Source organism: Spodoptera frugiperda, chromosome 5 (assembly GCF_023101765.2).
Source record: "Spodoptera frugiperda isolate SF20-4 chromosome 5, AGI-APGP_CSIRO_Sfru_2.0, whole genome shotgun sequence".
NCBI classification, from domain to species: Eukaryota; Metazoa; Arthropoda; class Insecta; order Lepidoptera; family Noctuidae; genus Spodoptera; species Spodoptera frugiperda.
The window spans coordinates 8898212-8925687 of record NC_064216.1 but is presented as its reverse complement, the minus strand read 5'-3'; the positions used below and the strand labels follow the sequence as shown (position 1 = coordinate 8925687).

Below are 27476 nucleotides of genomic sequence, written 5' to 3'. Positions count from 1 at the left end.
TGAATGTAGGCTATTTGTAGCTAGCAACAGCAAATCTCACAGCATCAGAGTACCATCACCTAAGATAACACTGAACATTTTATCATTTCAGAAGTTTGACCTAAGAATTAGGAAAGAATTCCAATTTCAAACATTGTATTGAAGACTACAGGTACCTTAATGTTAATTTATTATTTACAAGATTCGTTAAAAATAAATACGTATGTTATGTATAGTATATAAATTACTTAAAAATATATGTAAACTTCCTTCTAAGTACTACATGAATTATATACTTTCATGATATAAGATCTCTGCAAATTGATATTTAGTAGAACCAACTTAGGGAAGGGGTATTTATCATAAATTTGTCAGGGGTCATCAACCTTCTTATTGTAGTGATAGTAAGTGAAAATTTGCCTACGACCATAATACAAACAAACATGACATTAACAAGGTCGTTGGTTTATTAGTAGTATTTCAGGTCTGGAATTGCTATTTTTTATTACACTTTTAACTATCAATTAAGAAACGTTATTAACGTTAATTGAGTGATTACTCTAGATTTATTTGAACAATTACGATTACACTATCGCATTATGTTTGATAACTGATAATAAACAAATAAGTCACAAGCTCTCAAGGTTTGCAAATCATGTAATTGCAATTGTCACGACTTGAATCGTAAGACTTCGTCAGAGCGAGGGGAACTTTAACAGGTCGCTTCCTAATTTTGCTCGGTCTATATAAAGGCCATAGTATGGAAAGAGAACTCAAATGATACATACTAACTGATTTCAGATTTTGTTCAATTTATTAGCGCTGAAAATAAACGTCTGTTGTTATAAACCAGATGGCAACGCGACTCAAGGCTTTCTAAGACCAAATGTGTTAAATTATTCTTCAACGTCTTTAAAAACGTTTTAACTTTTAAATGCGCCTCCTATTGCAATCGGCATTTTAATGGTTGTCTTTTAAAGTAAAAATTCATTTTATCATTTAGGTTTCTTTTTATTCGAATGAAGCTTAGCTTCTATTAATTTAACCCAACTCTCAAACTGTTCGTTATCCTCATCATTTAACTCATCACAGAATTTATCAATGTCTTCGTCTTTAATATCTTCTTCATTCTCTTGAGGAACAACTTCTTTAGTACGTTTCCGTTGATTTGTAGTTGTAGGAACATCAACTTCAACTGGTTCGTCATCGTCCTCTCTAAATATAATTTTCTTATTTTTCTTTTCCTCATCGCCTTTATTACTTTGCGATTTATTTTTCTTTTTTCGTTTAACTTGTTCAATACTAGGATCCACATTAGTTTCGCTAGGTTTCGGTTCATCTGTCTCGTCTGATTCAAACTTAATTCTTTTATTCTTCATTTTTTTACCGCTTACATCTACTTCCTCAGCAGCGACGTTAGACGACTTGCTCCTCTTACCCATTATCCTGAAAAAAAAAACAAGTGTTGTTCATCAATTAAATCAAGATTAAAATAATACTAATCAGGGTTAGTGCATATCCACGTAAGACCAGATCCTATATATAGTACATAAAATTACCTGCAATATTAAAAAATTGTCAGATAATCGGAATAATTAAGTACCAGATTATGCGTATATGTAGATACAAAACAAATGTTGCAAAACAGTAAACAAAATGTTATACACAATATTGTAAATAGAATTATTTATAATTAAATGAACAATTATTTTTGAACATGAACGTAGAATGTGATAGAACATTGTTTTTTTTTCTTATTACAATACTGGCGAACGATTTTTAGATTTGGCACACGAAATGTCTGAGCAACCTAAAGTCGTAACGGCCAGTAAGCAAAATATAGGTAAAAAATATTTATGTCATTCGACGTAATATTGCCATTAATTTAATGTCTCTAATTATACAGGTGTTTATAGAATAGGTACGTAAAATGATGTCTAATCGAAAGTCTTGTTTTAAAAATACTATTTAATATGGAAATGTTAACTTGACATAAATCTGATATATAGAGTAAAACGGTAAATGTTTACATAAAAAAAACAATTTGTACCTGTTATCGTAAAAGTAATATCAACTGAAGTTATTTATTAGCCGTAAGTAAGTGAATCGCTGAAGTGTTTGATAAACACATGGAGCACTCACAGTGATAAGGAATACAAACCTACTTTTACGTAATAACCAACGCGTCTACACGAGGTCAATGCGGGCGCATTGCCACCAGACGAGACCACCCGCCACCCACTTTTCATGCGGGCTGCCGTGTTCGAGCAATAGAAACAAATTGCCCAACGAGTCGCGTCGTCTCGCTGTTTATCGAGTGTGTGATTTTTAACTTCCAACTTTTTATTTCGTTTAAGTGCAAAATGGCTGACAAGAGTTTTATATTGGGGATGGACATTGGAACGACTTCAGTAAAAGTTTGTGTTTACGACCCAAAAACAAAAGAAATTGTTGCTAAACAAAATAAGGATACAGCGGCAAACATACCGAGCGACCAAGGTATAGAGGGTAACAAACAAGATGTGCCAAAAATAGTATCAGCTATTCATTACTGCATCTCGCGACTTCCTAGGGATATACTACGAAGTGTAACAAAAATTGGAGTGTGTGGGCAAATGCACGGAGTCTTGTTATGGAAGAAAGGGTATGTTTACATTAAAATAAAAAATTTTTCAATGAATATTGTAATTATGTTTTTGTAGAACCGGCTAGATTTTCATTTCTTTTTAATTAAAATCTCCTTTTTGGTCGTGAATTTTCAAGTAACCCATTCAATAAACTGTGTTTCTATTACAACGTATATAATGTGACATTAAACATAAACAAGTACATTAAGTTTATTATCCAAGAAGCGTTCCAATTACCGTATGTTTTATCCAGTCGATATCTCAAGTTCAAAACCATTTTTATTTTAAGTATAAAATAAACAGAATATTATATTTACATACATGAATTATTTTATTTACAGCGCCTGGGAGAAAGTCGAAAAAGATGGAGTAGTGATGCGGTTCGAAGCAACGAGAGAAAACATGTCAGCATTGTATACTTGGCAGGACACTAGGTGTAAACCTGAATTTCTGGAATCATTGCCTAAACCTGATTCGCGTCTAAATTGCTACTCTGGATATGGATGTGCGACTCTCTTATGGATGCTTAAACACAAGCCTGAAAAGCTGAAAAACTTTCAATATTCTGGAACAGTTCAAGATTTTGTGGTTACTATGCTTTGCGATTTAGACGTCCCAGTAATGTCTGATCAAAATGCTGCGAGTTGGGGATATTTTAATACTGAAAAGAACGAATGGAACATCGATATTCTAAAATCAGTCGATTTTCCAGTGGAGCTTCTACCTAAAATCAGTAAAAGTGGGGAAATTGCGGGAAAATTGAACGCCGCTTGGAATGGCATTCCCGAGGGAACACCTGTAAGTGTTGCTATGGGCGACTTACAGTGCTCTATTATTGCTACACTTGAATCGAGAGATGATGCAGTACTAAACATATCAACGTCTGCTCAGTTAGCATTCGTAGTAGATGACGTATCAGATTTAGGCTGTAAAACAGTCGAACACTTGCCTTATTTTAATAACACGCACTTAGTTGTAGCCGCGTCTCTAAATGGAGGCAATGTTTTAGCTACTTTCGTGAAAATGCTTCAACAATGGATGCTTGAGCTAGGTTTTCCTACTCCTCAGTCCAAGGTATGGGAAAAACTAATTGCTTTGGGTTTGGAAGCTAAAACATCGAATATGCAAATAATTCCACATTTGTTAGGAGAAAGACATGCACCGACTGCGAAAGCTTCAGTGGAAAATATCGATCTTTCTAACATCCAATTGGGGAGCGTGTTTAAATCTCTCTGTGATAGCTTGATACAAAATTTACATCACATGATGCCTAAGGAAATATTGCGAAACGCGAATGTAAAACGCATTGTCGGAAATGGTTCTGGTTTATCTAGAAACGCTGTATTGCAGAGAGCTGTTGAGCACTATTACAGTTTGCCACTAGAATTTACTTCAGGGGGTGATGCAGCGAAAGGGGCTGCTATCGCAATCATGTAGTCAGTAGTTTATTAATTGTTACATTATTCAACTATATTGATTTTCGTTTTATATTAATTATTGCTCTCTTTGTTCTAGAGCGTATTAAAGTAGGAATGTTCTAAGTCGTAACATGTAGCTTCAAAGCGTAATGTAATTATTAATTTAACGGTAAGGTAATAAAATATGGATAAATTTGCCAAAATGTATCCACATTTTGGCAAAGAACATCGGGCATTTTTGTATGGGACACTTACCTACGGCGAACAAAAATAAAATTAGGTACGGTGGATAGGCAATTAAATCTAGTTCACAATGGTATAGTTCCCATATCTGTGGGTCGTGGCAATAAGGAGAAATTGGACATTTAAAAAATATTTATAAATGTTTTTGGGCAATAATTGAAGAGGAAAAAGGGAATCAAAAATAATTAAAACAACATATTTTTCTCTTAACTTTTGGCGAAGGACTGCGATGATGATGACGAAGGACTGCGATGTAGTAAGATAAGCTAGCTACCTGCGCGAGCGCAACATAATACCAGTTTTAAGACTATGGGCGAGAGTGAGAACGAAATATGCACATCAACTTGACGGATTTAGTCTGATTGGGTTTATAAAAATACCACGGAGTGATATTTTAACTTACTGAGCGGTCGTTTAGTAATTAGGAAAAATAGTCAACTTAAAATATCATTTTCATTTTACTAATTATTTCCATTTTCCCATTATTGTGAATCAAAATAACTACACAATATTAAATATGATTGCAAACACTATCATTTAAAAATATTTTGGTTTATGTTCGCGACTTTTAAAAAATCGGGTAAAAAACGCCCGATGTCCTTTATCCATATTTTTTCCAAAATAGTTTTTGAGCTTTTTGATCTGTATCATTCCAATTAATAGCATAATTAAGGCACAAAGGTGAAATTATAAGTTTGGGCGGTATTTTTTCCTTTTAAAATGAATTTTACAGGCTACTAGGTTTTCACCTAAATAACTGAAATCAACTTTCCATTGTGTATTGTGTTATTTTTTGTACTTTTGTTAGATTTTATTTAATAAAATATACGTATTTACATTTGAAATGAACAAGCTTATTTATCATTCAATGTAACCCGAATCTATATACCTATTACCCATCTATTTTTAGAGAGTCGTCTGTCATGTCCCGCGTTCATTCGTATCTTGATACATAATAGTATAGCGCTATTTCGCATCATTAAGACGTAAGACAGACGTTATTTCTTTCTTTACGTGGCAGATATTTAAGCCTAGTGCTTTCTTAAAAGTAAATAAGTACGAGATATTTACCTACTTTTGTACCGATAATCCAAACTACTCCATCTAATCAAAATATATTAAATGTTTGTTTTTTAAATTAAACAATAAGTACAACCTTATTAATGTAACATACAAATTGTAAAAGTAGCTAGCAGCTGTTGTTAAATAATGTTATGACATATTTATTATACAAAATTTGAAATTCGCGGGGTTTAGATTCGAGAATTGCATGCATTGGCACAATATAATTTTATATATTTTAGTATTTAACCTATTTTTCAACACTTCTACACTGCACAATGATAAAAGTAAATTAAATGGAATAAACTAATAAAGTATGGATGCGTTGTGATAAATTACCTGTTGATTTATATTCGTAGAACACTGAAGCTATTTAGTATAATATGTCTCCATTTATCTTCTTTGATCGACACCACCGTAAATGTATTTCAATTACAGTATCTTTCAGTAGTGAATCTAAATGAAAGATGACAATATTTATTATTGTTTACTAAATGGCTACATGGATAACCTCAAATTACAATAATAGAGTATGGCTATAGACAAGTAGTTCTGATCCATTACCGCCAGGCGTTAGAGGAGAACCAACGATAAACCGTATATGTCGAAGCTAATCAGGTAGAGCAGAGAAAAGTGGTATAAATTCAGTCATCTATTTTTGCTTAAGTCAGCAAGTCATTTATTAATTTATAGTCAATTATATAATAGTACTTTTGCAAAAAGAAAGTTGTAGTAAAGAAAGAAAGCTGGGCTTCACTATAACTGATTGTCTGTGGCGTCCATACGATCTGTCATCTGTCGCTGTCAACTGTCATAATTCACATTGCAATGTTTTTGCTTTGCCCATGTGCATTTAATAAATAAATTTTAAAAGGTTATATAGAATTAAAATCATGACTAGATTTGCTAGAGCCAAAGGCTCGAAATCTTCTAATGAAAGAGCTCCAGAAGACAGTACGCCATGGGAGGTTATGAAAGAACAGTTATTGCAAGCCAAAAAAGAGGGTGAGGAATCTAAAAAGAGGCAACAGGTACGATATTATTATGTATTTTTCTTAGATTATTCATTAACAGTATTCTACATTGTTAGTGATAACATGTTATAAGTAAGCACACAATTTAAATAATTTTGTCTTTAATTTCTAGGCTGAACAGCAACGCATAGAAAACTATGAAAACTTTCTCAAAGAACATAAAGTACAAAAACGAAAAGCAACCTGGTGTGATTTTCCAGATTCTGAGAGTAAACAGTCAAAAGTAATAGTCAACTCATCAGAATCAAACGGCCCACCAGCGAAAAGCAAAAAGAAAAATAAGAAAAAGGTAGCCAGTGAGACTGAGAACCCTGACACCAGCAATGCTAATGCAGAAGTCCAGAATGATGTTACTGATAATGTAAAGACTACTGGGAAAAAACTTAAAAAGAAGAAGAAAAAAAGTGGAGAGGTAACTGAGTCACAGGTTCAAGAAAGTCCCACAGAAGTAGCAGAACCTGTTGCAGAAGGAAACAAAACTACACCTACTTCTAAGAAAAATAAGAAAAAGAAGAAGAATGGACAAAATACAGTAGCAACTGACTCTACAGAGGTACAGGCACCTAATTTAAATACATCAACAGATAACAGCAAAGATAATAATGTACAGAACAAGAATAATAATAGTAATAAACAACAACCACAAGGTAAAAACAAAAAGAACAAAAAGTTAGTAGATGGGAAACCAGTTCGCAGGAAAGAGATTAATGACAAAAGTTTCCAACTCATAATTAACGGTAAGGAAGTAGAATTGGTCAGATTTGATGGTTTCCCAGTCATGAAAAAAGATGCTGAAAGGCTCCAAGAGTTGAAGAATAACATGATTAAGAAAGGCATTCCTAAGAGTGAGGTTCAAAGGACTATGAAGTTGGAAAGGAGGAGAGCTGAAAAAGCTCTGGCCAGAATGAAAAGGGAAGTTTGTTATAACTGCAGGAAAGGTGGTCATGTTCTCTCTGAGTGCCCCGACTTAAAGTCAAAGATACCTTCGGCTGATGCTGCAGAAGGCGTGTGTTTCAAGTGCGGGTCCACTGAACACAGACAATTTGAATGCAAAGTACAAAGAGATAAGGAATTCAGATTTGCAACATGCTTTATTTGCAAAGAGCCTGTAAGTAAACACTCTTATATTTTGACATCACTATTTGGTTATATACTTGTCTTTAATTAGTAAGTTAATGGCAATAAATAATTATTTTACAGGGACATATAGCCAGACAGTGTCCTGATAATCCCAAGGGATTGTATCCAAATGGTGGCTCATGCAAGTTGTGTGGTGATGTCACACATCTCAGGAAAGATTGTCCTACTGTGAGTATTATTAAATACAAATTGTAATGTAGTTTTATCTAGTAAATACTTACTGACTCATTGTAGAACTAATCTTGGTAGCCCCTACTTATCTTGTAAATATTTCCTGGAATGGAATGCTTAAGTCTACTCTAAGGAGATTAGTAGCACATTAACAGGCCAACCTACTTCATGTTTATTCTTGTAATCGATTTTGAACATTCCGTTTATGATGAAGTCTGAATACTAATTAACATTTCTCTTAACTTCCAGCTGACAGATAAAAAGGAGGAGTCTACAGTGAAACTACATACATTGAACAGTTCAGAAAATATTGAAGATGTTGGGCAGCAAAGCAATAAATTGTTGTATGAGGAATCAAGTAGTAAGAAACCCAAGAAAATTAAATTTTAAATTGTTACATAAGTTATTATGAAATAAAACAACAATCGTAATATAGTCTACATAATTTTATTCATAGAAATAAATTTGTTAATACGAATTTTGAGGAGATCATTGTTAAATTGTCTTTTCATAGCTTTTGCAAGAAGTATTAGAACAATTACGCCTACACTGTGATCTACACCTAACATAACAGATACATATAACATATCAGTGTACACAAATAGTTGTTAATGAAACTTAGGTCAAATGTGGATTTGAATTCATCCACACCAAGATAGAAGTGTGGAATTATTATCAAACAAGTGAAAAAATATGATTATTTCAAACAATTATTTCATACTAATTGAATGCAGTATTAGTAATAACATGGTAATTTATTACTAGTTTATAAGCACTCAAGACTAGCTTTAAGTTGTTCCATAGACTGTTGTGCGATTTGCCCAGTTATTCCCTCAGGGCTTTGTGGATCTTCCCTCGTAAGAATCCTTGCAGCCTCAGCTAGGCATTCAATGGGTTCTTGTAATTTTTCTTTCAACTTTTCTTGAGTGATAAGGCCAGCGCTAAACTCGTTTCTTGCTAAGAACATCAGAGGTGCATGTAACTCGTATAACATCATACCTGGAAAATCAAGTGTAGACTGTTAAGCATGGTAATAAATTCTGGTATACGGTGTCTTTTGCCACATAGGCACCTTATTCTTATGCACGTAGAAGTGCCTTTAGGTAGATCACCTCATCTCGATTTGTCGCTTGGTGATAAGCTATAGAGCTTCCTTCGTCAAATATGGTCACATTTTTTTTAATAGTTGCAAAGTGTAGTGTGCATTGTGCAACCATTAAAAATGGTTTTAAATACATAATATTATGTATTATATAGCTGGAATAATTAATAGATCCTGCTCGGGTATGTCGAAGCACGAAGTTACAACTCTAACTCACCTCTCATTCGGGTCTCTCCCGGCATGATAACATCCAGAGTGCTGAGAACAAGTCTGCAGAACTCTGCTTTCCTCTCCAGCATGAGATCCGGCAGCTCATCGATGCCGTACCCTTCCACTCGGCCGTACAGCTGAGCTAGTGTGTGCTTTAAGGACAAGAGTAGCGAATGCCGAGGATGGAATACTGATTTATACTGAAACAAAATTATCACAGATCAGATTAAGCAAATTTTTTATTATTGTCCTCTGTGACATGGAACTTGTGACGAAAAAAATGGATTTAGACATTCCAAATGAGCACTTCTGCCTGCTTCTAGAAAGCAAGTCCTGATGCTATGTTTCATATCAGCATTTACTTAGTTTATGTTGCGGTTACAATTTTCGTGTTTTGTTTTCTAGTTACCTAGTAGGTAATTAAAAACTGTAAATTCAATTTGAACTACTTGCCTTATTGATTGTAGCCTCCCTCTGCTCAATAGCGGCAGGGCCGGGCTCCATCATATCGAGCTGGTCGATCTCAGATTGCACCACCGCCAACATCTTACGCATTGCGGCACCCGACGTCTTGAATCCACAGTTTTTGTCCGTACACGTCCATGGAGCCTCATTGTCTGAAAGATCGAGAAAGTAAGGATATAGGTAATCTGGATTATGATTCCGACTTACGTAGGTACCTACCTATCTATGAAGGTTACTCAAGAGCATTCACATACATATGCACGGTTGTAATTATACAAACATTTAGATTCTAAAGAATAGTCAGAAAGTTGGCAGCTTTAGAATTAAAACATCTTTTCTTAAATGACTGTCTATCATCTGTCGGTCATATTTAATGAAACCGACAGTTTTCCCGTCTACGTATTTTAAAATAGCATAACAAATAGGTCATCGTCGACGGCTAAGGTTATTTGATCTCGTACAACAATAATTATGATTCGTCATTTACTAATCGAGGCGTTTAAAGTTACGTCGCCTTTCCAATGCACTTTTCGTAGTGACCCGTTGCTGCCGTGCAACAGGTACGGTTTCCGCGCTTACCTGTACAGGTTCGGAAACCTAGAATACCTATGTGAAATAAAACCGAAGGTACCTAGACCAGTAGACCCTACACTTTCGGGCAATAGGGGACCCGACAGACGTCGTCCTGTCTACACATCTTAAATTTGAAAAAAATATGGTCCAGCGGACAAAATTGTGAATCTAAACCATTCTCAGATCCCCTTGAACACACACAAAAAATTTCATCAAAATCTGTCCAGTCGTTTAAGAGAAGTTCAGTGACATACACACTTACAGAAGAATTATATATATAAAGATATAGGTTCCGACCACATACCTACCTAAAGGGTTAGTAGTCAGAATAACGCCATTATCACATTTACTGCACTTGAGAGTGCTGAGATGTGTCCCGAGTTCCGTAGGGTCGGCGCATCGTGCACAGTCACACTCGAAGAACTTGGACTCCAGTAGGAAGTCACGACGAACAATCGTAGGGGACAGAGAGTGCGTGTAGCATAAGTGAAGAGTTTCTCCCTGTTTTATGGGAACTGCAGCTCGAACTTGCACCCTGTAAAGATGGAGAAATCATTATTTCCTGAAAATGTCCTTAGAATATTTAAAGCCACATAGAAAAACTTTAGTTGATTCAACCTTACCCGATTAGACAGTGTGGACCATTTTTTACTTTACAGGTAGGTACTTACTGGTAATCATTTTGTAGTATTGTGTGAACGATGTTGGGAACACAGTTGTGCGCCGTGATTGCTAACTGTGGATATAGAGCTCTTATGCTAAAGCCACCGCGGGATGGGATTTCCACAGAATTAACCTGCGTGAAATAAGAAATATTTTAGGTACATGAATACAAAAGAAGTAGGTAGCTACGATCACGCAATATCGGCTTCAGTGCTTAAATTCTCACCTCAAGAATACCGCAGACTTTTTGCACCAGCTCCTTATCAAATCTATCGCCAAGTTTACAGTAGTCCACAAGGAAGTCTGCGATGTTGACCTGGTCAGCACTCCAGGTGGGCCTCTCCTTCCGTTCCTTCGTGTGAGTCTCCATCACTTCCAACTCGCGTTGCCATCGATCTGGGTCTTTTTCTTTCGCCAAAAGTATTCTATACAGAAAAAAAAATTGTAAAAATAAAAATTTTCAAACAACATTTAATAAACGAACGTCATAAAATATGTCTTAATCTTCGACAGAGTGGGCAGAGAATGCACAGATATACCTACACTCACTTATTTTCGTCAGTTATGTATGAGTAAGTCTTACACAAGGATATAAGCGGCAAGTAGGTTCCATTACCAGCTCCATAATGCTTTACATTATTAAGAACATTAAAAAACCGAATAATCACTCAACCTATTTTGCCGGGAAATAGAACCTGAGATTTGCGACCACACAATCAATAGTCGTAGGTATAGATACCCATCTAAAAATAAGGTGCATTGAACAATTTGAACATCAGCTATACCTATTCGCAGTAAAAAGATATAGGTATACTAGTTATATTTACCTTAACGGCGTAATGCAATCCAGCTGCGGTGCGCTCACAGTCCAATCTTCGACCGTTTGGAACTTCACTTTGGCTGCGGAGAAGACTTCACATTCACCAGCGTGTGTGGCAGACTTCCCACACTCCTCGCTGCAGACCGGCCAACCACAAGCAGAGCATAGGGTGTTCTCCACGGGACAGTAACAACCCAGGCATAATGGTGGAGTGTCTGCAACAAATTAACAATATAGAGTCAATAAAATTATCACGTCTTATAATCACCGAAAGGGTAGAACTGCTTTCTTTATAAAGTTACCCAACACACTCTTTTTTTGTCTAGTACTAACTACGAACCACTAATTAAGAACCTACTTAATTATACAATTTAATGCCACCTACTCATTTAGGTACCTACCTATATGCCCTTAGAAAACCATAATGATGTCTTAATTAACTGGAAGTTAAAATGTTACAAATAATTTTAGGTATAAAAATGTTGCGTGTAAACTGCTACAAATAAAAGGCTATAAAGTTACCACAATTCTCGGGTCAGCATACCTGAGCACCTAATTAGCATTACGCACTAAATACTCGTAGACCTACGTTTAACTACTCCGAAAACCTAGGTCATGGTGGACGATGACATTTATTTAAAATACTTAAAAAATATTGATTAAATATATTCGTACCTGTTTGGATAATATCCATGTACCAAGGCAATTTGTTTTTAAATAATTACCATGTCAGTAATCAATTTAACTACAAAGTTCGGCAAATGAGCAGTTAACAATTTTATGACAGAAATATTCTTGATTGATTAGTTTTTCTAATACTTAATTGACTTTTGAGTTCCAAGATTAATAGGCTCTTGATTTCTTAAACACTGTGATTAGTAATAAAATTAGAAGTAATCGCTTTTATGTGCTAATAAATTGATCTGATAGGTACACTTGCCTGGTTTCGGTCCAAAGGCGAATGGAGTGTCAGTAAATATTAATTCGCCGCTCACTAAATCTTTATTAGCCACCAGATACCTTCCATATTTATCGTTTTGTTGTACTTCATAATGACACACGTCGTCACCCATTTTATTGGTACACAAGTGCTCCTTGGATTGATCAGATACAGATTGAAGCGACTGAAACTGTTTGCTGAAATGCCCACTGAACAAGATTAGCGTCTAAAATAAACTTCGTTCCATTCGAGAATTGGGCCGCTCGAACTTTCGGAACGTTTCCATATGATACGATATAAAGTTTACATTCAGTAATACCTATTGTCTGCTATATTTATATGCGTCAAGAGAGTAAACATCTATTGCTAAAAATATCCTAGTCCACTCAATATCAAGCGAATGGCCGCTAATTAAGGGAGCCCTGCCGGAAGCACTGAGATTGTTTCGAGACGTAATTTGTTTTATTTTAGGCATGTAGGCACTTTTTGTGGGTATCTATAGGCTTTGTCACCCGCCATACCTTTCAGTCCCTAAGGGGGTAGCAGTAGCAGTCATGAACAATAAAGACAAACGCATATAAACAGATATTTAAGTACCTAATTGTCAGGAAAGCAAAACTTTTTGTTGGTTCTTGCGATGAGACGCGACATAGGCCAATATAGCCATATACATAGATTGTGACTGCACAGTTTGAGGAAAGGAATGTCTATAAAGTGAACACTTAGCAGATGTAAGATCTAACATCTGTGGAGCAATGCCAATAAAATTATACCTAGTTATCCTTTCTACGTACAGTCCATGTAATAAGGAAAGGTGATCTACTAGGTCGTTCACACCAATGAGGCGTTTCTCTCTAGATTTAGTTAATTGCAAATTACTAAAAAAGATATTCACTACTATTATTGAAATTTTATTTAAATTATGAATAAAATGCAACGTCACGACACTTTTATCCCTGAAGGGGTAGGCAGAGGGGTATATTACGGCACGTAATGTCGCTTTACAATATACACCCACTTCTCACCATGTCTGTTATAAGTCCCATTAAGCTATAAACGTCCACTAATAAAGTGAGTACTAAACATATCTCTCTTTGTAGATGATGGAGGATGAGTAGACCTAGAAGGCCAGCCACTATCCCTTAAAAGTTTATTTGAACTCGAGGCTTTCAAGTTTCAGTGATAATCAGTGAGTCCTATATCTAATTCTCATAATAGCCTAGTAGATTTATTTGGTTCAAAATTCGTAATGATCTAGACGTCCCCTCTTGTCATACATTTTTCGTTTAAATATTATCGTAATTTTTAATTATTTTTTCTTAATTATGTCAATTTTTGAGGATTTATTGGACTGTTGGCAAAGCTTAAAATATCCAACAGTCGGCGCAATATTTGGAGAAAACCCACCATGTACTTCAGATGTAAGTTCTACACCATATTACCTAACATTAACATTATGCAAGCTGTACCCTAACAGAGTATTTAGGTTCTCATATAAAGAAAAATAGGTTTTTATTAAATCAGTTGCCAGATTCATATTTTGTCTGAAATATTAGTATTTAAAAAAATCTCTTATAGGACGTTTCAGTCATCGAAGACGACGACTGCAAAAAGCAAGAACCAGAGTGCCCGAATAAAGTATGGGATCTAGAAGGTGGAGAAAAATCATGTGGTTTTATATGCTTTATTGAAAATTTAAGAGCAATAGTAAGTATAAAATTGAAACTTCATCATTTATATTATTACAAAATGACTTTATAAATAAAAAGATGTTTTAATTATCAAAGTTCCAAGCGCCTACCAACTTTATCCCTCTGCTATATACTCTTTTGAATTACGCGCGTCTTTACTAGAAAATACCAATTATTAATATATAAAAATGTAATAAAGGAAGTAGATATTTTTAATTTACTTAATGTTTAATACGTACTATAAAATATAATTCTACGCAAATAGAATGAAGAAATGTTTATTAGGATAACAAATCGTAAGATTCTTGGCCGTACGTACGTCATTCCTTAAAAACAAAAGTCGATTGTTTACTTTTTAATATATAATGCAGTTAATGAATATAATTTAAAAATATAATTCGTGGACTAAAGTATAAAAAATATCAAATTTTATTTTGTATAGTAATTGGTTTCTAACTGAATTGTTACGTATATTTACGTAAAAGTGGAGTGAATATCAATAACGCTAGTTCCGGCCGTCACGCCCTCTGTCGACTTTTTGTCAAAATAGAAATTGTCTTGTGGTGTGGTAGTGTAGGAGGTCTTGTTCTCGGCAAATTGCCTGGAATTCAGTGTGAAATAGTTCCAATTTGTGAATAAATTTAAGCCGCAGTAAGTATTATTCAAGAGAACCGTCTTACGTTTAGTTTTTAGATGAAACGAGAAGAATTTCGTATCCTTGTAAATAGGTTACGTTTTGTGGGGCCAGCCGGTTATAACGGGGAAATATCGACGTCATTTTACAATTTTGAATGGTTTTCGTAATTCTTTTCAATTAAAAGGTGTTCAAAAGCCATTTTTAGTTCAAGGTCTCCACTCTTCCCTCAAAAAGTAATGTAATGTCCCCCTATTGCTGATCTAAAACGTCACCGGGGTACAAGCTAAATTGACGCATGTGATTTGAGCATTTCAGCTCAACTTCGGCCCTTTTCTCAAAGGTCAAGTTTAAGGCCTCCTAGATATAGCTACTCTGTGTTAGTTATTCATGTTCATGGTCTTTCACGAAGCTGTAAGGTTTTAGTAGTACAGCTTCAGGGCTAATGCATCGACGTTATGTAATACCTTGTGTAGAAGTGGCTTGTAAATAAGTCACTAAGCCGATTTCGACCCTGACACAGCTGGCACTGATTGCTATTTCGCGACTTTGCTAAACGTGTTAAGCTTCACCTTGATTCATGTGATAAGGGTCTAATTTTCAGTTTTCTAATATAGTACCATTTTAAGGTTAATGACCTCGCCGGACACGTACATACCTAGCGTTTTCGTAGGGCTCAAATCTAATGATTAATTCAATGTTCTTTAGGAAATGTCTCCCCCATACTATGCTGATCTTGGAAAGAAGGCCAACGATGTCTTCGGCAAAGGCTACCACTTTGGTGTGTTCAAACTTGACCTGAAGACTAAAAGCGAAACCGGTGTTGAATTCTCCAGTGGAATCACCTCCAACCAAGAAAGTGGAAAGGTAAGAATGTTATGTTAATCTGGATGTGTTGTAGGCAAAATTACCAATATAAACATTTCTATATAACTATTGTTTCTAGAAATTACATGACAAAGTAAATTTATTACTATAATAAATATTTACGAAGGTCAGTGGTTAGATTACAGTGGGGTCTTTAAGAAAATAAAATATGTAAATTATATTCATGAATGCAATCTCAATAAATTAAATAACATAAATCAGGCTTAAACAGAGGACTAATTATGTTGTATCTTTCAGGTGTTTGGTAGCCTTTCATCGAAATATGCAGTGAAGGATTACGGTCTTACATTCACTGAAAAATGGAACACAGACAACACACTCGCCACTGACATCACCATTCAGGATAAAATTGCTGCTGGTCTTAAAGTAACACTTGAAGGAACCTTCGCACCACAGACCGGGTAAGAAAGGGGCAGAAAATAGTTTATTTCTTGCTATTCTTTAATCTATCTATTTAATCTGATTATTTAGGAAAATATATTTTAAATCAGTTAATTTTTATTTGCAGAAGCAAGACTGGTAAACTTAAGACCTCTTTTGCTAATGAAACTGTTGCTGTGAATACCAACTTGGACTTGGACTTGGCTGGTCCCATTGTGGACGTTGCTGCTGTCCTGAGCTTCCAGGGCTGGCTCGCTGGTGTCCACGGACAGTTCGACTCCCAGAAGGCTAAGTTCTCCAAGAACAACTTCGCCCTTGGTTACCAGTCAAAGGACTTCAACCTACACACCAATGTGTAAGTACAATATAATTTTAGAAATTTTTACCACCTACAAAACACATGATTATGGTCATAATGAATGATCTTAAGTTTTGGTATGTACATCATAAAACCTGACAAATGATACACTTACAGTGGGTTAGGGAAATCAATAATTCACTTGAAATAACCTAAATCTAGGTCTATAGGGCATTTGATAGTATCTGAGTGAGTCACTGCTATTGATTTTATAAGATTGCATAACTCATGCAGTCATGCCCTAGTTGAAGTTTAGCAAGGATGTCATCTCTCTTGTTATGCTAACCAGTTATTACCAGCTGAGTACAATCATTCAGTTGAATGGGGAATAATTTATGAAGGAGTCTTGTATGATCTGTAGCTTCTATTTGTTACCTAACTAGTTTAACTATGACTTAAATATCTGGCACAATGAATGTTGAAATGTTGAAACTTTGGAACATTAAAATACAATTTGTTTTGTTACATGCAGTGACAATGGAAAGGACTTTGGTGGTTCCATCTACCAGAAGGTATCTGAGAAGATCGAATGCGGTATCAGCATGAAGTGGACCGCAGGATCTGCCGACACGCTATTCGGTGTTGGCGCTAAGTTCGCGTTGGACGCGGACGCGTCCCTGCACGCCAAGATCAACAACAAATCTCTCATTGGTCTGGGATACCAACAGAAACTCCGCCCAGGTAATACTTAGCTTATGAAATATTGATAAATCTGATAGAAGTGCTTTGAACATTGAGTATTCCACAACTATGGTAACATAAACCTCATAATTACATCATAAACTTGCCAAGATAATCTCAGATAAAGCAATATAGCATTAACAGCTAGAACGAATTAATGCATTATAGTGATGTAACAATTAATACAATTGCATTATGAGATTACTATTTTTTTTATTGTTGGTATTCATAGATATCTTACAAATGCACAGAAACAACATAGAAAATGAAGCTCCAAGCTAATGTAGAGACAGATCATATGATCTGTACCATTGTCCATGTGCGTGACATGCATTATCTCGTATCTTATCAAGAAAAATCTGCGGCGGTTGAGATTTATCACATAACGTTGTTCTCATATTTGCAGGCGTGGTGCTGACGCTGTCGGCGGCTATTGATGGCCAGAACTTCAACGCTGGCGGACACAAAGTGGGCGTCGCCCTTGAGCTCGAGCCCTAAGCACTCAGAGGCGCTTCGGCTTTTAGTCTTGTAGATAATACATAATGCCACATTGACTGTTATGTAATAATAACAGAAAAAGAAGCGTAACTAGAAAAATCAATTTATTAAACAGTATCTTCAAGTCAATGTTCTCTGTATAGTGTATATGAGCGTTTAAAACGTTCCAATAAAATTTATCATACACCTAATTACTTCATCATTGTAAATGCGGGTTAGCACCGTCTGTCCATATTTTCTATTTCAAGACGGCGGCTATTTCCTAGAAATGTTATTATTAGAGTTCTTAATGTAACTATTATGTATTAGCACGCGGCGTATAAGCATCCCTGTTTTACTAACTACTAATATTGAACCTGTATATCGTCACCACGCCAGTTGTCTTGTAAATAAGCACCTATGGTGTACTCTTGATTGAATGGAAATAAAAATGAATAGTCCGTTGGAATCAGTGTGTATTTGTTTTATTAGACCAAAACCAACAAATATTTCCGAATCTATTCCTTTCCTTATGTAAGTCCCTCTATTATAAGTGTTTCAATGTGGATAGGTATTTGATATTTTTTTACTATGTTCACAAGTTTTTTAATAAAGCATTTTTGTTTAAATGTTTCTGATCAATTTTTGTATCGTAGCATTGCAATTAAGAAAAAATAGAAATATTTTGAAGAGCATATTATATTAGTAAAAACAGTAGATACAGTGAGTAGTAGTGCTATTGAATCATTTCTTCCTCCATGAGTTTAGCCATCCACTCTGGCTCTGCAGCAGCTATCTTCTCGATCAAGCTGTTCACCTGGTAACACAGGCTTTGTATCTGCTTGTCCCATTGTGGTAGAATCTCACGAGCTGGAAACAATGCGTAACGTCATCTTTTGTTGGTTATGCGATAGGAAACAACCTCCCTAGAGCTACCGATAATTGTTTATTTTAACTCTGACGACGAAGTTTGGCACACACCTTCATTGTTATACGTTCAATGAAAGGTAGCTAGTCGTAGGTATTTTTATGTAGTGAAAACATATATGACAACAATTTATGAAGAGTTGTTACAGCCGATCCTACCAGTTATTTATACATCTAGCCAATGACGTGAAGCGGTATTTGCGTCAAGCGCCGTATCGTCTGCTTCAGCTTTGTCATACATAGCAATACTAAAGAAACAGTGTTTCATTTAAGGTCGAAACTGTAATTCTTTTATTGACGGACAGACGTCTCGACGCAGTTACTAATTTTAAATTAAAACAGGTATAGCGCCCGAATAAGAACTGTAATAGTCTTGGATAAAAACTACGGTATTATGAATTGGTTTTCCATACAGGAAACTCTTTTTGCGTTAGTTGTTTTTTGTAACGTGATAATACGATATGATGAAAAAAAGGGGTTTGCTCTGGTTCCACATCTAAAACTGAAACTAGTCATAGAGATAATGATATTCATTGTCAATCTCGAGTCAAATCAATAAAAAACCGCCACGTTCCCGTCGAAATTGTGAGGACATAGGTATTAAACCAAGACCTCGGTATTCAGAACATATTTGCATTTTGTTAGGCCTACCTATATCTAATCATACCAAATCTCTTCGCTATTTATATCTTATCATTATGTCAATGGAATGTACGCTTGTTGTTGTTCACTATCAAGTGAAAATACATCACGCGTTTATATCACTTCAAGTAGGTATTTACGTTATGCCTATGTGTTGATTGATATTGATCGATTATATTAACGTTGTATCTATTTATCCGATGTTTTGAAAACAGATTACCCGTTTATCAAAGGATTGAAAATGTAGAAAGCAGATGAATGACCTACCTAGTAGATATGCGATTTCTAGAAGAGATCTATTGATTCTAGTTGATGATAATATTTTCGACATAATATATACTCACTTTCAAAATGTACAACAGAGCTGATTTGATCGATGTATCCGTTCATCCGGCCTTCACTGATCATGTGGCTAGCAATCCTCTCCGCCTTGGCGGGCGGTGTCTCTAACAATGCGCCCAGTTCTTCAAAGGTTATATTATTGTACAATTTACTAGCAGACAGGAGATTATGTTCGAAAACTGCGCGGTCCAAGATTGTGGTTCCATCTGATGTAGTAGCCTGTTAAAAAATACATAATATTGATAAATTAAAGAGATCAAAATGTGCTATAGACCAGTGCCGGCGTTAGGGGGGGGGGGGCTGAGTTGGGCCGATGGCCCAGGGCGACATAATCTGGGGGGCGCCATAATATTTTCGCCCGGAGTGTCAGTGGCCCTTATACGCCGGCACTGCTTTAGATATAAATATATATTTAAAGCTGCAATTTTTGATTTATTGTGTGTTTACACCAACGCTAAGATGCATCGATAAATTTCACAAGCTTGGTCTATTGAGAGATTGATCTTTTGTTTGTTCGTGAAAATGATTATTTGTGCTAATACTGATAAAAAGGTCAAGAACGTACTACTACTGCTCGTAATTAACACGTGTCTAGAAAAGCAAAAGTGAAATAATGCGTAAATACTACTTCCTTGTGTATGGTAAATAGAGTTTCGCAATCCGCAACTGTGTTGCTTGCAGCATCGCGTAACGTATTACTAGAAACCTTTGTTCGTATGAATTTCAGGAATATTATTCTAGTGATAATTCAACATTGTGCTACAGTAACATTGTTTCTTAGGATTAACAGAAAATAGCTTTGTTACAGCTTGTTTCTTATTCCAAAGTATTATTAGAGTTTTTGCATTTTGTACTGAGTCGGAAATTTTGTTTTAGTGTTTCAACCTCGGTTCCTGTTTAAAAAGGGTTCTTTGTTCTTTCAATACGTAACTGGTAATAAGTAGCTGTATTGCATCTCATTATGCAACTTGATGGGAATCACTAATTTTGATGTTGTTGACTAAAAGCTATTTATAGCCTCTACACTGCAGATTTCATGAGCTAGTCATATCCATTTAGCCTATACTGAATGATAAATATGACGCGTTACCTTCTGATGCGTTTGCATTAAAGCTTCGAACTCGTGCAATTCTGAACGCCTGATGATCCGGTCCAGGTACATTTTCTCCAAAATAGAATACGCTGGTAACTGCTGACATCTTTCATCTTTGAATAAGGTAGCAAGCATTCTGGAACGCTGTTGTCCTGTAAAGAAAATGAAAGAATTTTATTCTGGTATCAGAAACCACATTGAGAATTTTTTTGTTCTTTTTTTTTAAAAAAAAATGTTGTCCCACATTATGATTTTCTCCTGTCGTGGGTGCGTTTACAAACATACAAGTTCACATGCACATGACACCCAGACCCGAAACCTCAACTTGTGGATCACACAAAGAGTTATTCCGTGCGGAAATCGAACATGCACGGCAGCCAGTTGCCCAGCCACCGAGCCAACCATGCAGTCATACTATAATTTATTCATGTAAAACCTCATGTGAGAGTTCTAGGTTACGAACTGCGATTGCGTTTGCTTTCCATCAGGGATACGTAAGCTCGTTTACCGACGTGTACCATTAAAAAAAAAAAAAAACAATTACCTGCCGACGCCAACACAGTACAGATGAGAGCATTCCTCAAGCACGTCATCCTCTCGTCTTCGTGAATAATGTTCCTGTACGACAACTCATTGTACCTCTGCGCCGCTTCTATGAATTTCCTATAAAATATTGAACAACATTAGCATTCATTACCTCTTGTATTCAAATTAGATTTTTTTAATTTTTTTATTAGTCTAGATTACTATCTAGGCTAATAAATAAATTGATGTCTGTTTGTAATATTGAAATAACTGCCTTACTACATATGTACATATGAAATTATGACTATACATCATTATGATACATACAACAATATAATATTTTTTAAAATTTTTGTTGTCTGTTTGTTCAAGCTAATCTGTGAAATGGCCGGACTGATTTTGACGGAACTTTTATTGGACATCCTAGGTAGTTTTAGACTACTTTAATTAGTCATGAAGTCCATCCAGTCACAGGCATCAGATAGTATGGAATAACTTTAAGTTCTTATTAGTTTCACTACATTGTCACACATGTGTGTTTTAAGCAGTGGCGTAGCGTGAGTGTCGGCCGCCCGGGGCGGAAGACAATTTTGCCGCCCCCTTATTTAGGTATTTTAATTTAATGTATACTATACATTCATCATCATCAGCCGAGAAACGTCCACTGCTGAACGAAGGCCTCCCCTTAGTCCTCCACGTAGAACGACAAGCCGCCACCTGCATCCACTGGCTCCCCGCCACTCTGACGATGTCGTCGGTCCACCTAGTGGGAGGTCTGCCCACGCTGCGTCTTCCGGTCCGCGGTCGCCACTCAGTCACCTTCCTGGCCCAGCGGCCATCAGTCTTCCGAACGACGTGGCCTGCCCATTGCCACTTCAGCCTGCATATTTTGAGAGCTATGTCTGAAACTCTTGTTCTTTGGCGAATTTCCATATTTCGGATTTTGTCGCGCAAAGATACTCCGAGCATAGCTCTCTCCATCGCGCGCTGGGCGACTCTGAGCCTTTCTAAAAGGCCAGCAGTTAGGGACCATGTCTCGGTACCGTAAGTCATCACCGGCAACACAAACTGGTTGTACATCCTGGTCTTCAGACACTGCGGGATTTTTGATGAGAAGACTTCATGTAACTTCCCAAACGCTGCCCATCCGAGTTGGATTCTTCGGGCGACCTCTTTCTCGAAGTTGGACCTACCTAGCTGGATGATCTGTAGATATGTGTAGTGGTCTACAGTTTCGAGTATATCGTTCCCAACGATAACCGGTACAGGTGCATCATGGACATTTGACATGATTTTTGTCTTGTCTATGTTCATTTTAAGGCCCACCTGTTGGGAAACGGTATTGAGGTCGCTGAGCATGGTGTTCAGGTCTTCCAGCGACTCTGCCATTACGACTATCTCATCGGCGAAACGGAGATGAGTGATGTATTCGCCATTAATGTTGATGCCGTGTCCGCTCCAGTTCAAGAGCTTAAAAACGTCCTCCAGTGCGTTCGTGAACAGTTTCGGAGATATAACGTCTCCCTGTCTCACGCCCTTCCGCAACTGGATTGGCCCCGTAGTCTCTTCCTGGAGTCGGATACGGATTCATAATAGAGACCTTTTCGGCAAGAACAGTCATAAATCAGAGCACTCCCCGTGGTATAGGTGATAGAAAATGCACAACGAAGCTACATATCTACGCATTGCCAAAGTGTTAAGTCGGTTTTAAATTTCCTGACACTCAACAATCCGATTCGCACGCCGCTGAACGCGGTCCAGAAGATGAACCTGGTACTGGGGTGCCCTCGCCCACAGATGAGTAGTATTCCATATGGGGCCGAACCTGCGCCTTATATAGAAGCAGGCGATGGGATGGAGTGAAATACTGCCTTGATCTGTTGAGCACACCAAGCTTTTTCGAGGCTAATTTAACCTTATCCGCTAGATGGCCACGGAACTGGACGTCGCTCTAAATGTTGATGCCAAGTATCCCAAATATCCGGCTCGAAAAGCAGGAGTAGAAACGGGGTGGTTTTTAGTCAGTAGGTAAGAGTCTGGCACTCCCTCTCGCCTCGCCAAAGGCGGGAAAAGTCATAGGACGATTTCCAATACCGGCTGAGGCAGTCAGGGGGTACTTTGAAACTGAGGTGAGACGACCAACGGCAGTTTAACGGCAGTCTTAACGGTAAACACGCAGACCTGTGTCTTAGTAGGGTTAAACTGGAACAAATTAAGTTCACCCCAATCTGAGATTCTCCGCAAAGAAGTCTCGATTTCAGACACAAGTCTGTTTCGGTTCTCATTGACTTTTTCTCACGAAATGTTAGCGCGGCCGGTATAATAGGCATCACATGTACTGTCATCCGCATAACAATGAATGCCGCAAATTTGCAACATATCATTGATATGGATAAGGAACAGGGTAGGTGATAGCACGCAGCCTTGAGGGACACCTGCGTTTACAGACAGAGAGTCGGAGCAGTCCCCGTCGACAACGACCCAAATGCTTCTGTTTTACAAGGAAGCAGTAGACCCATTCGCACAATTTCTCGGTAAGCCCATAGGAAGAAAGCTTCGAAAGAAACGCTTTATGCCAAACCCGGGCGAAGGCTTTCGCCACGTCCAAGCTAACTACCAACGCTTCCCCCTTAGATTCGATCGCCTGTGCCCAACGGTGTGTCAGGTAAACCAGAAGGTCCCCAGCCCACCGACCTTTACGAAAACCGTGTTGTTGGTCACTGAGTAGCTGGTGATCCTCTAGGTACCGCAAGAGCTGGCAGTTGATAATGGACTCCATTATTTTCGAGAAGAGGGAAGTTATGGCTATCGGATTTGTTCGATCGCCTTTTTTAGGAACCAAGGCTCGATTCTGTCTAGAAGTTCTCGGGGCAGGACCACTCGTTTAAGGTTCCATCCCCACTATCACTACTTTCTCCGTTCTCTAGTTGCGAAAAACATATAAAATGGTTGAAATATTTACAAAAAAAATAATATTTATTGTTTAATTTTGCCGCCCCCTAAAAAGTGCCGCCCGGGGCGGGCCGCCCCTGCCGCCCCCACTACGCTACGCCACTGGTTTTAAGTGTGGGAGAGCCATGCTTCGGCACGAATGGGCCGGCTCGACCGGAGTAATACCACGGCCTCACAGAAAACCGACATGAAACAACGCTTGCGTTGTGTTTCGTTGTGTGAGTGAGGTTACCGGAGGCCCAATTCCCCCTTCCCAATCTTCCCCATCCCCATTCCCGAACAACAACCCTTAAACTCCTAACTCCCAAAAAGCCGGTAACGCACTTGTAAAGCCTCTGGTGTTTCAAGTGTCCATGGGCGGCGGCGATTGCTTACCATCAGGTAATACGTCTGCTCGATTACCGGCATGTCCCATAAAAAAAAAAAAATGTGTGTAAATATTCGTTAGATAGACTAGTATTAAATTGCTATTTTCTTAAAATACAATTTATCCATTGCAAAATTCTTAATAGTAGCTGTCATAATTTTGTCCATGTCCAATCTAAACTTACCTTCTGTAATCCAAGACTCTAGCATAGCAAACTTTGTAATAGATCTGTAGTTGTTCATTAGTTGTCTCTGCCTGCAGGAGTGACGCTCTGTTGACGAAGGCCTCAGCCTGCACGGGGTCATCAACCTCCAGGTACAGTCGGGCAATCTTCAAATATGTCTCTAGCTTATAATCTACTGAATATTGTCTGAAAACAATAAATCGCATTATTAACAAAATTAAAATGATACTATGTAAACTGAATACATTACTTATAATTAGGAAAATAGAAAAATATTTAAGACTATGAATAAATGATTGACACTACTTTTGTGTGTACCATACTTTTGTTATAGTTTTGAATAAAAAAATGTTCTGACAAGGCTGCTATAACCTGAGTTATTTTAACGATTTGCATTTCAATATGTATTTTAACACTTTTGTTAGTAGTTCTTTAATATAATTACTGCAAATCAGTTTTAAATGTATTAACATACTTCTGTCCAGTTTCCAGTGGTATCCCAACCAGCACATTGGCAGCTTCCTTCCAATTTTGATTCCTCTCATAAATATCTGCCAAATGTTGTCTGATACTGGCCACCTGAAATTGATTTGTTTATACTTATTATTATTGATTCAATAAGGTTTTAACATTTATGTACAGTAGAACTCCAATTATCCGAATTAATGGGGACCGGGACCCATTCGGATAATCAAATATTCGGATAATCGGATTTTTTCAAAAAAATTGCCATTGAAGAGAATAAAAGCTACGTTTTGATATTGCACTATTTTTTATTGAATTAAATTGCGGGGAAGTCAGTGTAGGCACAAAGGCAAGTTAAGATAAGTCAAGTCAAGACTTGACAAACACTGGCTTCGCGGGGGGGGGGAGAATAATAGCGCACTTAGACTTTTTTTGACAATTTTTGTGATTCGGATAATCGGCGATTCGGATAGTCGGAGTTCGGATAATTGGAGTTCTACTGTACAAGAGAATTTGATTATGATCACATTTAATATTTTTAATTAGTGTTTTGATAAAAGAGATCAGTTGGGGGGTAGAAAAAATCATACATATCTGATATCTATAAGAACACTAGACACAGTATAGTTTAAAGTATTTTTTATTACAGTAGAAGCTCTTTATTCGCGGGGTATGCATTCCATAAATATGCCGCGAATACAGAAACCGTGAATATGGAATGGCAATTTGTATGGGGTTATATATTTTGTATCCTTCTACTGACGCGTTGACAAAGGATAGCGAATGTATTTTTTTAGGTACATGCACGCACCGATATTTCGATTCGATCCGCGAATAAAGAAATCTTGACCGCGAATATAGGAATTGGGTCAATCCGCGAATAGTGAAACCGCAAATGAAGGAAGCACGAATAAGGAGCTTTTACTGTATCTCATAAAAGACAATCAAGGAGTTTGTAAATGCTTCCATTTATTTCATGCTTTATAGGGCTTAGTTTTAACTGGGGCTACATAAGGTGTGACATCTTATAGGACGAGTTATATGCATTAGATGAAAGATGAGCAAATAAGCAATGAACAAGCAATACTCAGTACAGTTCAGCCTACCCTCATTGGAAAGAAAATTGATTAAATAACAGTACTATGTTATTCAATACTAACTATTTTCTTATTGTAAATATAAATATGATGGTTATATTTACCTGTTCTTCAAAAGAGATGACTCGGGGCTGAATGACATCAAGAGCAAAGTGTGAGACTTCCTGGGAGACGAGATCAGGCAGCAATGCCAAGTGAGTGCTCACATCTGTCAGGAGCTGACGAGATATCACCAGGCTTACATTCTCATTTACAACTGAAAAGTACAAAGCAGGAGTTAAGTAGCAGCAGGAAATTAGTGAATCTACTATATGAAAATAAATATGAATGATAGGCTTTCTTTATTACTAAAAAAGATGTAACTTTTGAAAATATTGTATGAGATTTTGTGGTAACTACCCAACTACCAACAGGCACATGACACTGCACAGGACAAATGTTTATATTATGTGTTTAGTATAAACTATAGGGAAAAGTGTGTGACAACTTGAAATAAAAAAGACACAACGTTTTTGTTTTTTAAAGGTATACAACAGACTTACTTGCTTCTACAAAAGCTTTTAATGATTCAGCCAATTCTGTTTCTGTACTTTTTAGTATTTCCATAAGAACATTACGGTACCTGTAATTAAAATGTAAAAATATAAGATTATCATGGCATTATGCTGCACTTGTTTTGGTTAAAAGTAAGTTCTTTTGTCAAACATGTAGAGTGTAAAACAATGCATTTGCACTTACTTTTCAGCTTGGTCTTTGTGCAAGCCCCCAGAATTTCTTAATTCACTTAAATATTGACGTACTCCTTGTAAGTTAATCGGCATTTTGAAAGTCTAGTTGATATTTTTTACTATTCTTATTTATTTCTGAAACAAGAATAGATCATCAGACTCCGGCATAAAATTTGACAATATTGACAGTGACACTAGACAAGTTGACAGGTAATTTGGGTAGAAAAATAAAATTCTTCTCTATACCTGTAGAAATTAGTCAGTTTCCGGTTTTTGCTTAGTCGATTATCAATATTATTCCACTTCAGGGTCTGGATTGATTATAGAATGGAACACTTGATGAAAACATTGAACAATCATAATATCCCCATTTCAGATCACAGGAAATCAGGTAACGTTATTGTAGCCTATAAATTCCTTCTTTTGAAGTACTAGAATACATTAATTTTATGTTATTAAATCATGAAAACAATATGTATTAAGTAAGAATATTAAAAAAATATTCAGGTATAATGTTTTAAAATTATATGTTAACTGTTAAATTGGTCATAAATAAACTATAAATAACAATATTGCAATTAGTAATATTGTAATCGA

General features: G+C 36.7%; 6 protein-coding genes across 11 annotated transcripts; 3 read left to right on the top strand and 3 right to left on the bottom strand.

Annotated features, from left to right (window-relative positions):
* Positions 1 to 4: 4 nt before the first annotated feature.
* Positions 5 to 5119, top strand: LOC118272031 (sedoheptulokinase). 2 transcript variants are annotated; one of them, XM_035588326.2, is made up of 3 exons: positions 5 to 151; positions 2337 to 2623; positions 2948 to 5119. In XM_035588326.2, exons 2-3 carry the CDS (start codon positions 2343 to 2345, stop codon positions 4041 to 4043), a joined length of 1377 nt encoding a protein of 458 aa, XP_035444219.1. In that variant the 5' UTR covers positions 5 to 151; positions 2337 to 2342; the 3' UTR covers positions 4044 to 5119. The 2 variants fall into 2 exon arrangements, with proteins under 2 accessions (XP_035444219.1, XP_035444220.1); XM_035588327.2 differs by lacking the exon at positions 5 to 151 and adding an exon at positions 1756 to 1900.
* Positions 772 to 5913, bottom strand: LOC118272033 (uncharacterized). Of its 4 annotated transcripts, none has more exons than XM_035588329.2 (2): positions 5669 to 5913; positions 772 to 1425 (listed from the first exon to the last, which is right to left on the bottom strand). In XM_035588329.2, exon 2 carries the CDS (start codon positions 1419 to 1421, stop codon positions 975 to 977), a length of 447 nt encoding a protein of 148 aa, XP_035444222.2. In that variant the 5' UTR covers positions 1422 to 1425; positions 5669 to 5913; the 3' UTR covers positions 772 to 974. The 4 variants fall into 4 exon arrangements, with proteins under 4 accessions (XP_035444222.2, XP_035444225.2, XP_035444224.2 ...); XM_035588332.2 differs by lacking the exon at positions 5669 to 5913 and adding an exon at positions 2141 to 2288; XM_035588331.2 differs by lacking the exon at positions 5669 to 5913 and adding an exon at positions 2030 to 2175.
* A 211-nt stretch (positions 5914 to 6124) lies between these two features.
* LOC118272030 (zinc finger CCHC domain-containing protein 9) lies at positions 6125 to 8109 on the top strand. Its single transcript, XM_035588325.2, has 4 exons — positions 6125 to 6360; positions 6476 to 7471; positions 7564 to 7671; positions 7924 to 8109. The coding sequence occupies exons 1-4, from the start codon at positions 6223 to 6225 to the stop codon at positions 8062 to 8064; spliced, it is 1383 nt and encodes a 460-aa protein (XP_035444218.2). The 5' UTR covers positions 6125 to 6222; the 3' UTR covers positions 8065 to 8109.
* On the bottom strand, positions 8103 to 13236 carry LOC118272029 (SET domain-containing protein SmydA-8). The gene is made up of 8 exons (XM_035588324.2): positions 12448 to 13236; positions 11515 to 11722; positions 10914 to 11112; positions 10696 to 10820; positions 10333 to 10559; positions 9440 to 9603; positions 8994 to 9186; positions 8103 to 8673 (listed from the first exon to the last, which is right to left on the bottom strand). Exons 1-8 carry the CDS (start codon positions 12578 to 12580, stop codon positions 8441 to 8443), a joined length of 1482 nt encoding a protein of 493 aa, XP_035444217.2. The 5' UTR covers positions 12581 to 13236; the 3' UTR covers positions 8103 to 8440.
* A 795-nt stretch (positions 13237 to 14031) lies between these two features.
* LOC118271725 (voltage-dependent anion-selective channel) lies at positions 14032 to 18026 on the top strand. 2 transcript variants are annotated; one of them, XM_035587890.2, is made up of 6 exons: positions 14032 to 14154; positions 15481 to 15639; positions 15898 to 16061; positions 16169 to 16396; positions 16872 to 17080; positions 17487 to 18026. In XM_035587890.2, exons 2-6 carry the CDS (start codon positions 15484 to 15486, stop codon positions 17576 to 17578), a joined length of 849 nt encoding a protein of 282 aa, XP_035443783.2. In that variant the 5' UTR covers positions 14032 to 14154; positions 15481 to 15483; the 3' UTR covers positions 17579 to 18026. The 2 variants fall into 2 exon arrangements, with proteins under 2 accessions (XP_035443783.2, XP_035443784.1); XM_035587891.2 differs by lacking the exon at positions 14032 to 14154 and adding an exon at positions 14623 to 14789.
* A 212-nt stretch (positions 18027 to 18238) lies between these two features.
* LOC118271724 (COP9 signalosome complex subunit 4) lies at positions 18239 to 27067 on the bottom strand. Its single transcript, XM_035587889.2, has 9 exons — positions 26890 to 27067; positions 26694 to 26773; positions 26256 to 26407; positions 25065 to 25168; positions 24590 to 24775; positions 21106 to 21224; positions 20559 to 20713; positions 19471 to 19687; positions 18239 to 18427 (listed from the first exon to the last, which is right to left on the bottom strand). The coding sequence occupies exons 1-9, from the start codon at positions 26970 to 26972 to the stop codon at positions 18294 to 18296; spliced, it is 1230 nt and encodes a 409-aa protein (XP_035443782.1). The 5' UTR covers positions 26973 to 27067; the 3' UTR covers positions 18239 to 18293.
* Positions 27068 to 27476: the final 409 nt, after the last annotated feature.

Bases quoted from the DNA above. Each gene is read 5' to 3' on its own strand.
- LOC118272031 (XM_035588326.2), top strand. From the start codon at position 2,343: ATGGCTGACAAGAGTTTTATATTGGGGATGGACATTGGAACGACTTCA. The intron at 2,624-2,947 runs GTATGTTTACAT...TTTTATTTACAG, and splicing joins GTCTTGTTATGGAAGAAAGG to CGCCTGGGAGAAAGTCGAAA.
- LOC118272030 (XM_035588325.2), top strand. From the start codon at position 6,223: ATGACTAGATTTGCTAGAGCCAAAGGCTCGAAATCTTCTAATGAAAGA. The intron at 6,361-6,475 runs GTACGATATTAT...TTTAATTTCTAG, and splicing joins AATCTAAAAAGAGGCAACAG to GCTGAACAGCAACGCATAGA. The intron at 7,672-7,923 runs GTGAGTATTATT...CTTAACTTCCAG, and splicing joins TCAGGAAAGATTGTCCTACT to CTGACAGATAAAAAGGAGGA.
- LOC118272033 (XM_035588329.2), bottom strand. From the start codon at position 1,421: ATGGGTAAGAGGAGCAAGTCGTCTAACGTCGCTGCTGAGGAAGTAGAT.
- LOC118271725 (XM_035587890.2), top strand. From the start codon at position 15,484: ATGTCTCCCCCATACTATGCTGATCTTGGAAAGAAGGCCAACGATGTC. The intron at 16,397-16,871 runs GTAAGTACAATA...TGTTACATGCAG, and splicing joins TTCAACCTACACACCAATGT to TGACAATGGAAAGGACTTTG. The intron at 17,081-17,486 runs GTAATACTTAGC...TCATATTTGCAG, and splicing joins CCAACAGAAACTCCGCCCAG to GCGTGGTGCTGACGCTGTCG.
- LOC118271724 (XM_035587889.2), bottom strand. From the start codon at position 26,972: ATGCCGATTAACTTACAAGGAGTACGTCAATATTTAAGTGAATTAAGA. The intron at 21,225-24,589 runs GTAAGTTTAGAT...AATATTTTATAG, and splicing joins AGAGTCTTGGATTACAGAAG to GAAATTCATAGAAGCGGCGC. The intron at 19,688-20,558 runs GTAACGCGTCAT...ATTTTTTAACAG, and splicing joins TAATGCAAACGCATCAGAAG to GCTACTACATCAGATGGAAC.
- LOC118272029 (XM_035588324.2), bottom strand. From the start codon at position 12,580: ATGGGTGACGACGTGTGTCATTATGAAGTACAACAAAACGATAAATAT. The intron at 11,113-11,514 runs GTAAATATAACT...TTTTCTGTATAG, and splicing joins GATTGCATTACGCCGTTAAG to AATACTTTTGGCGAAAGAAA. The intron at 9,604-10,332 runs GTAGGTATGTGG...TCGATCTTTCAG, and splicing joins TCTGACTACTAACCCTTTAG to ACAATGAGGCTCCATGGACG.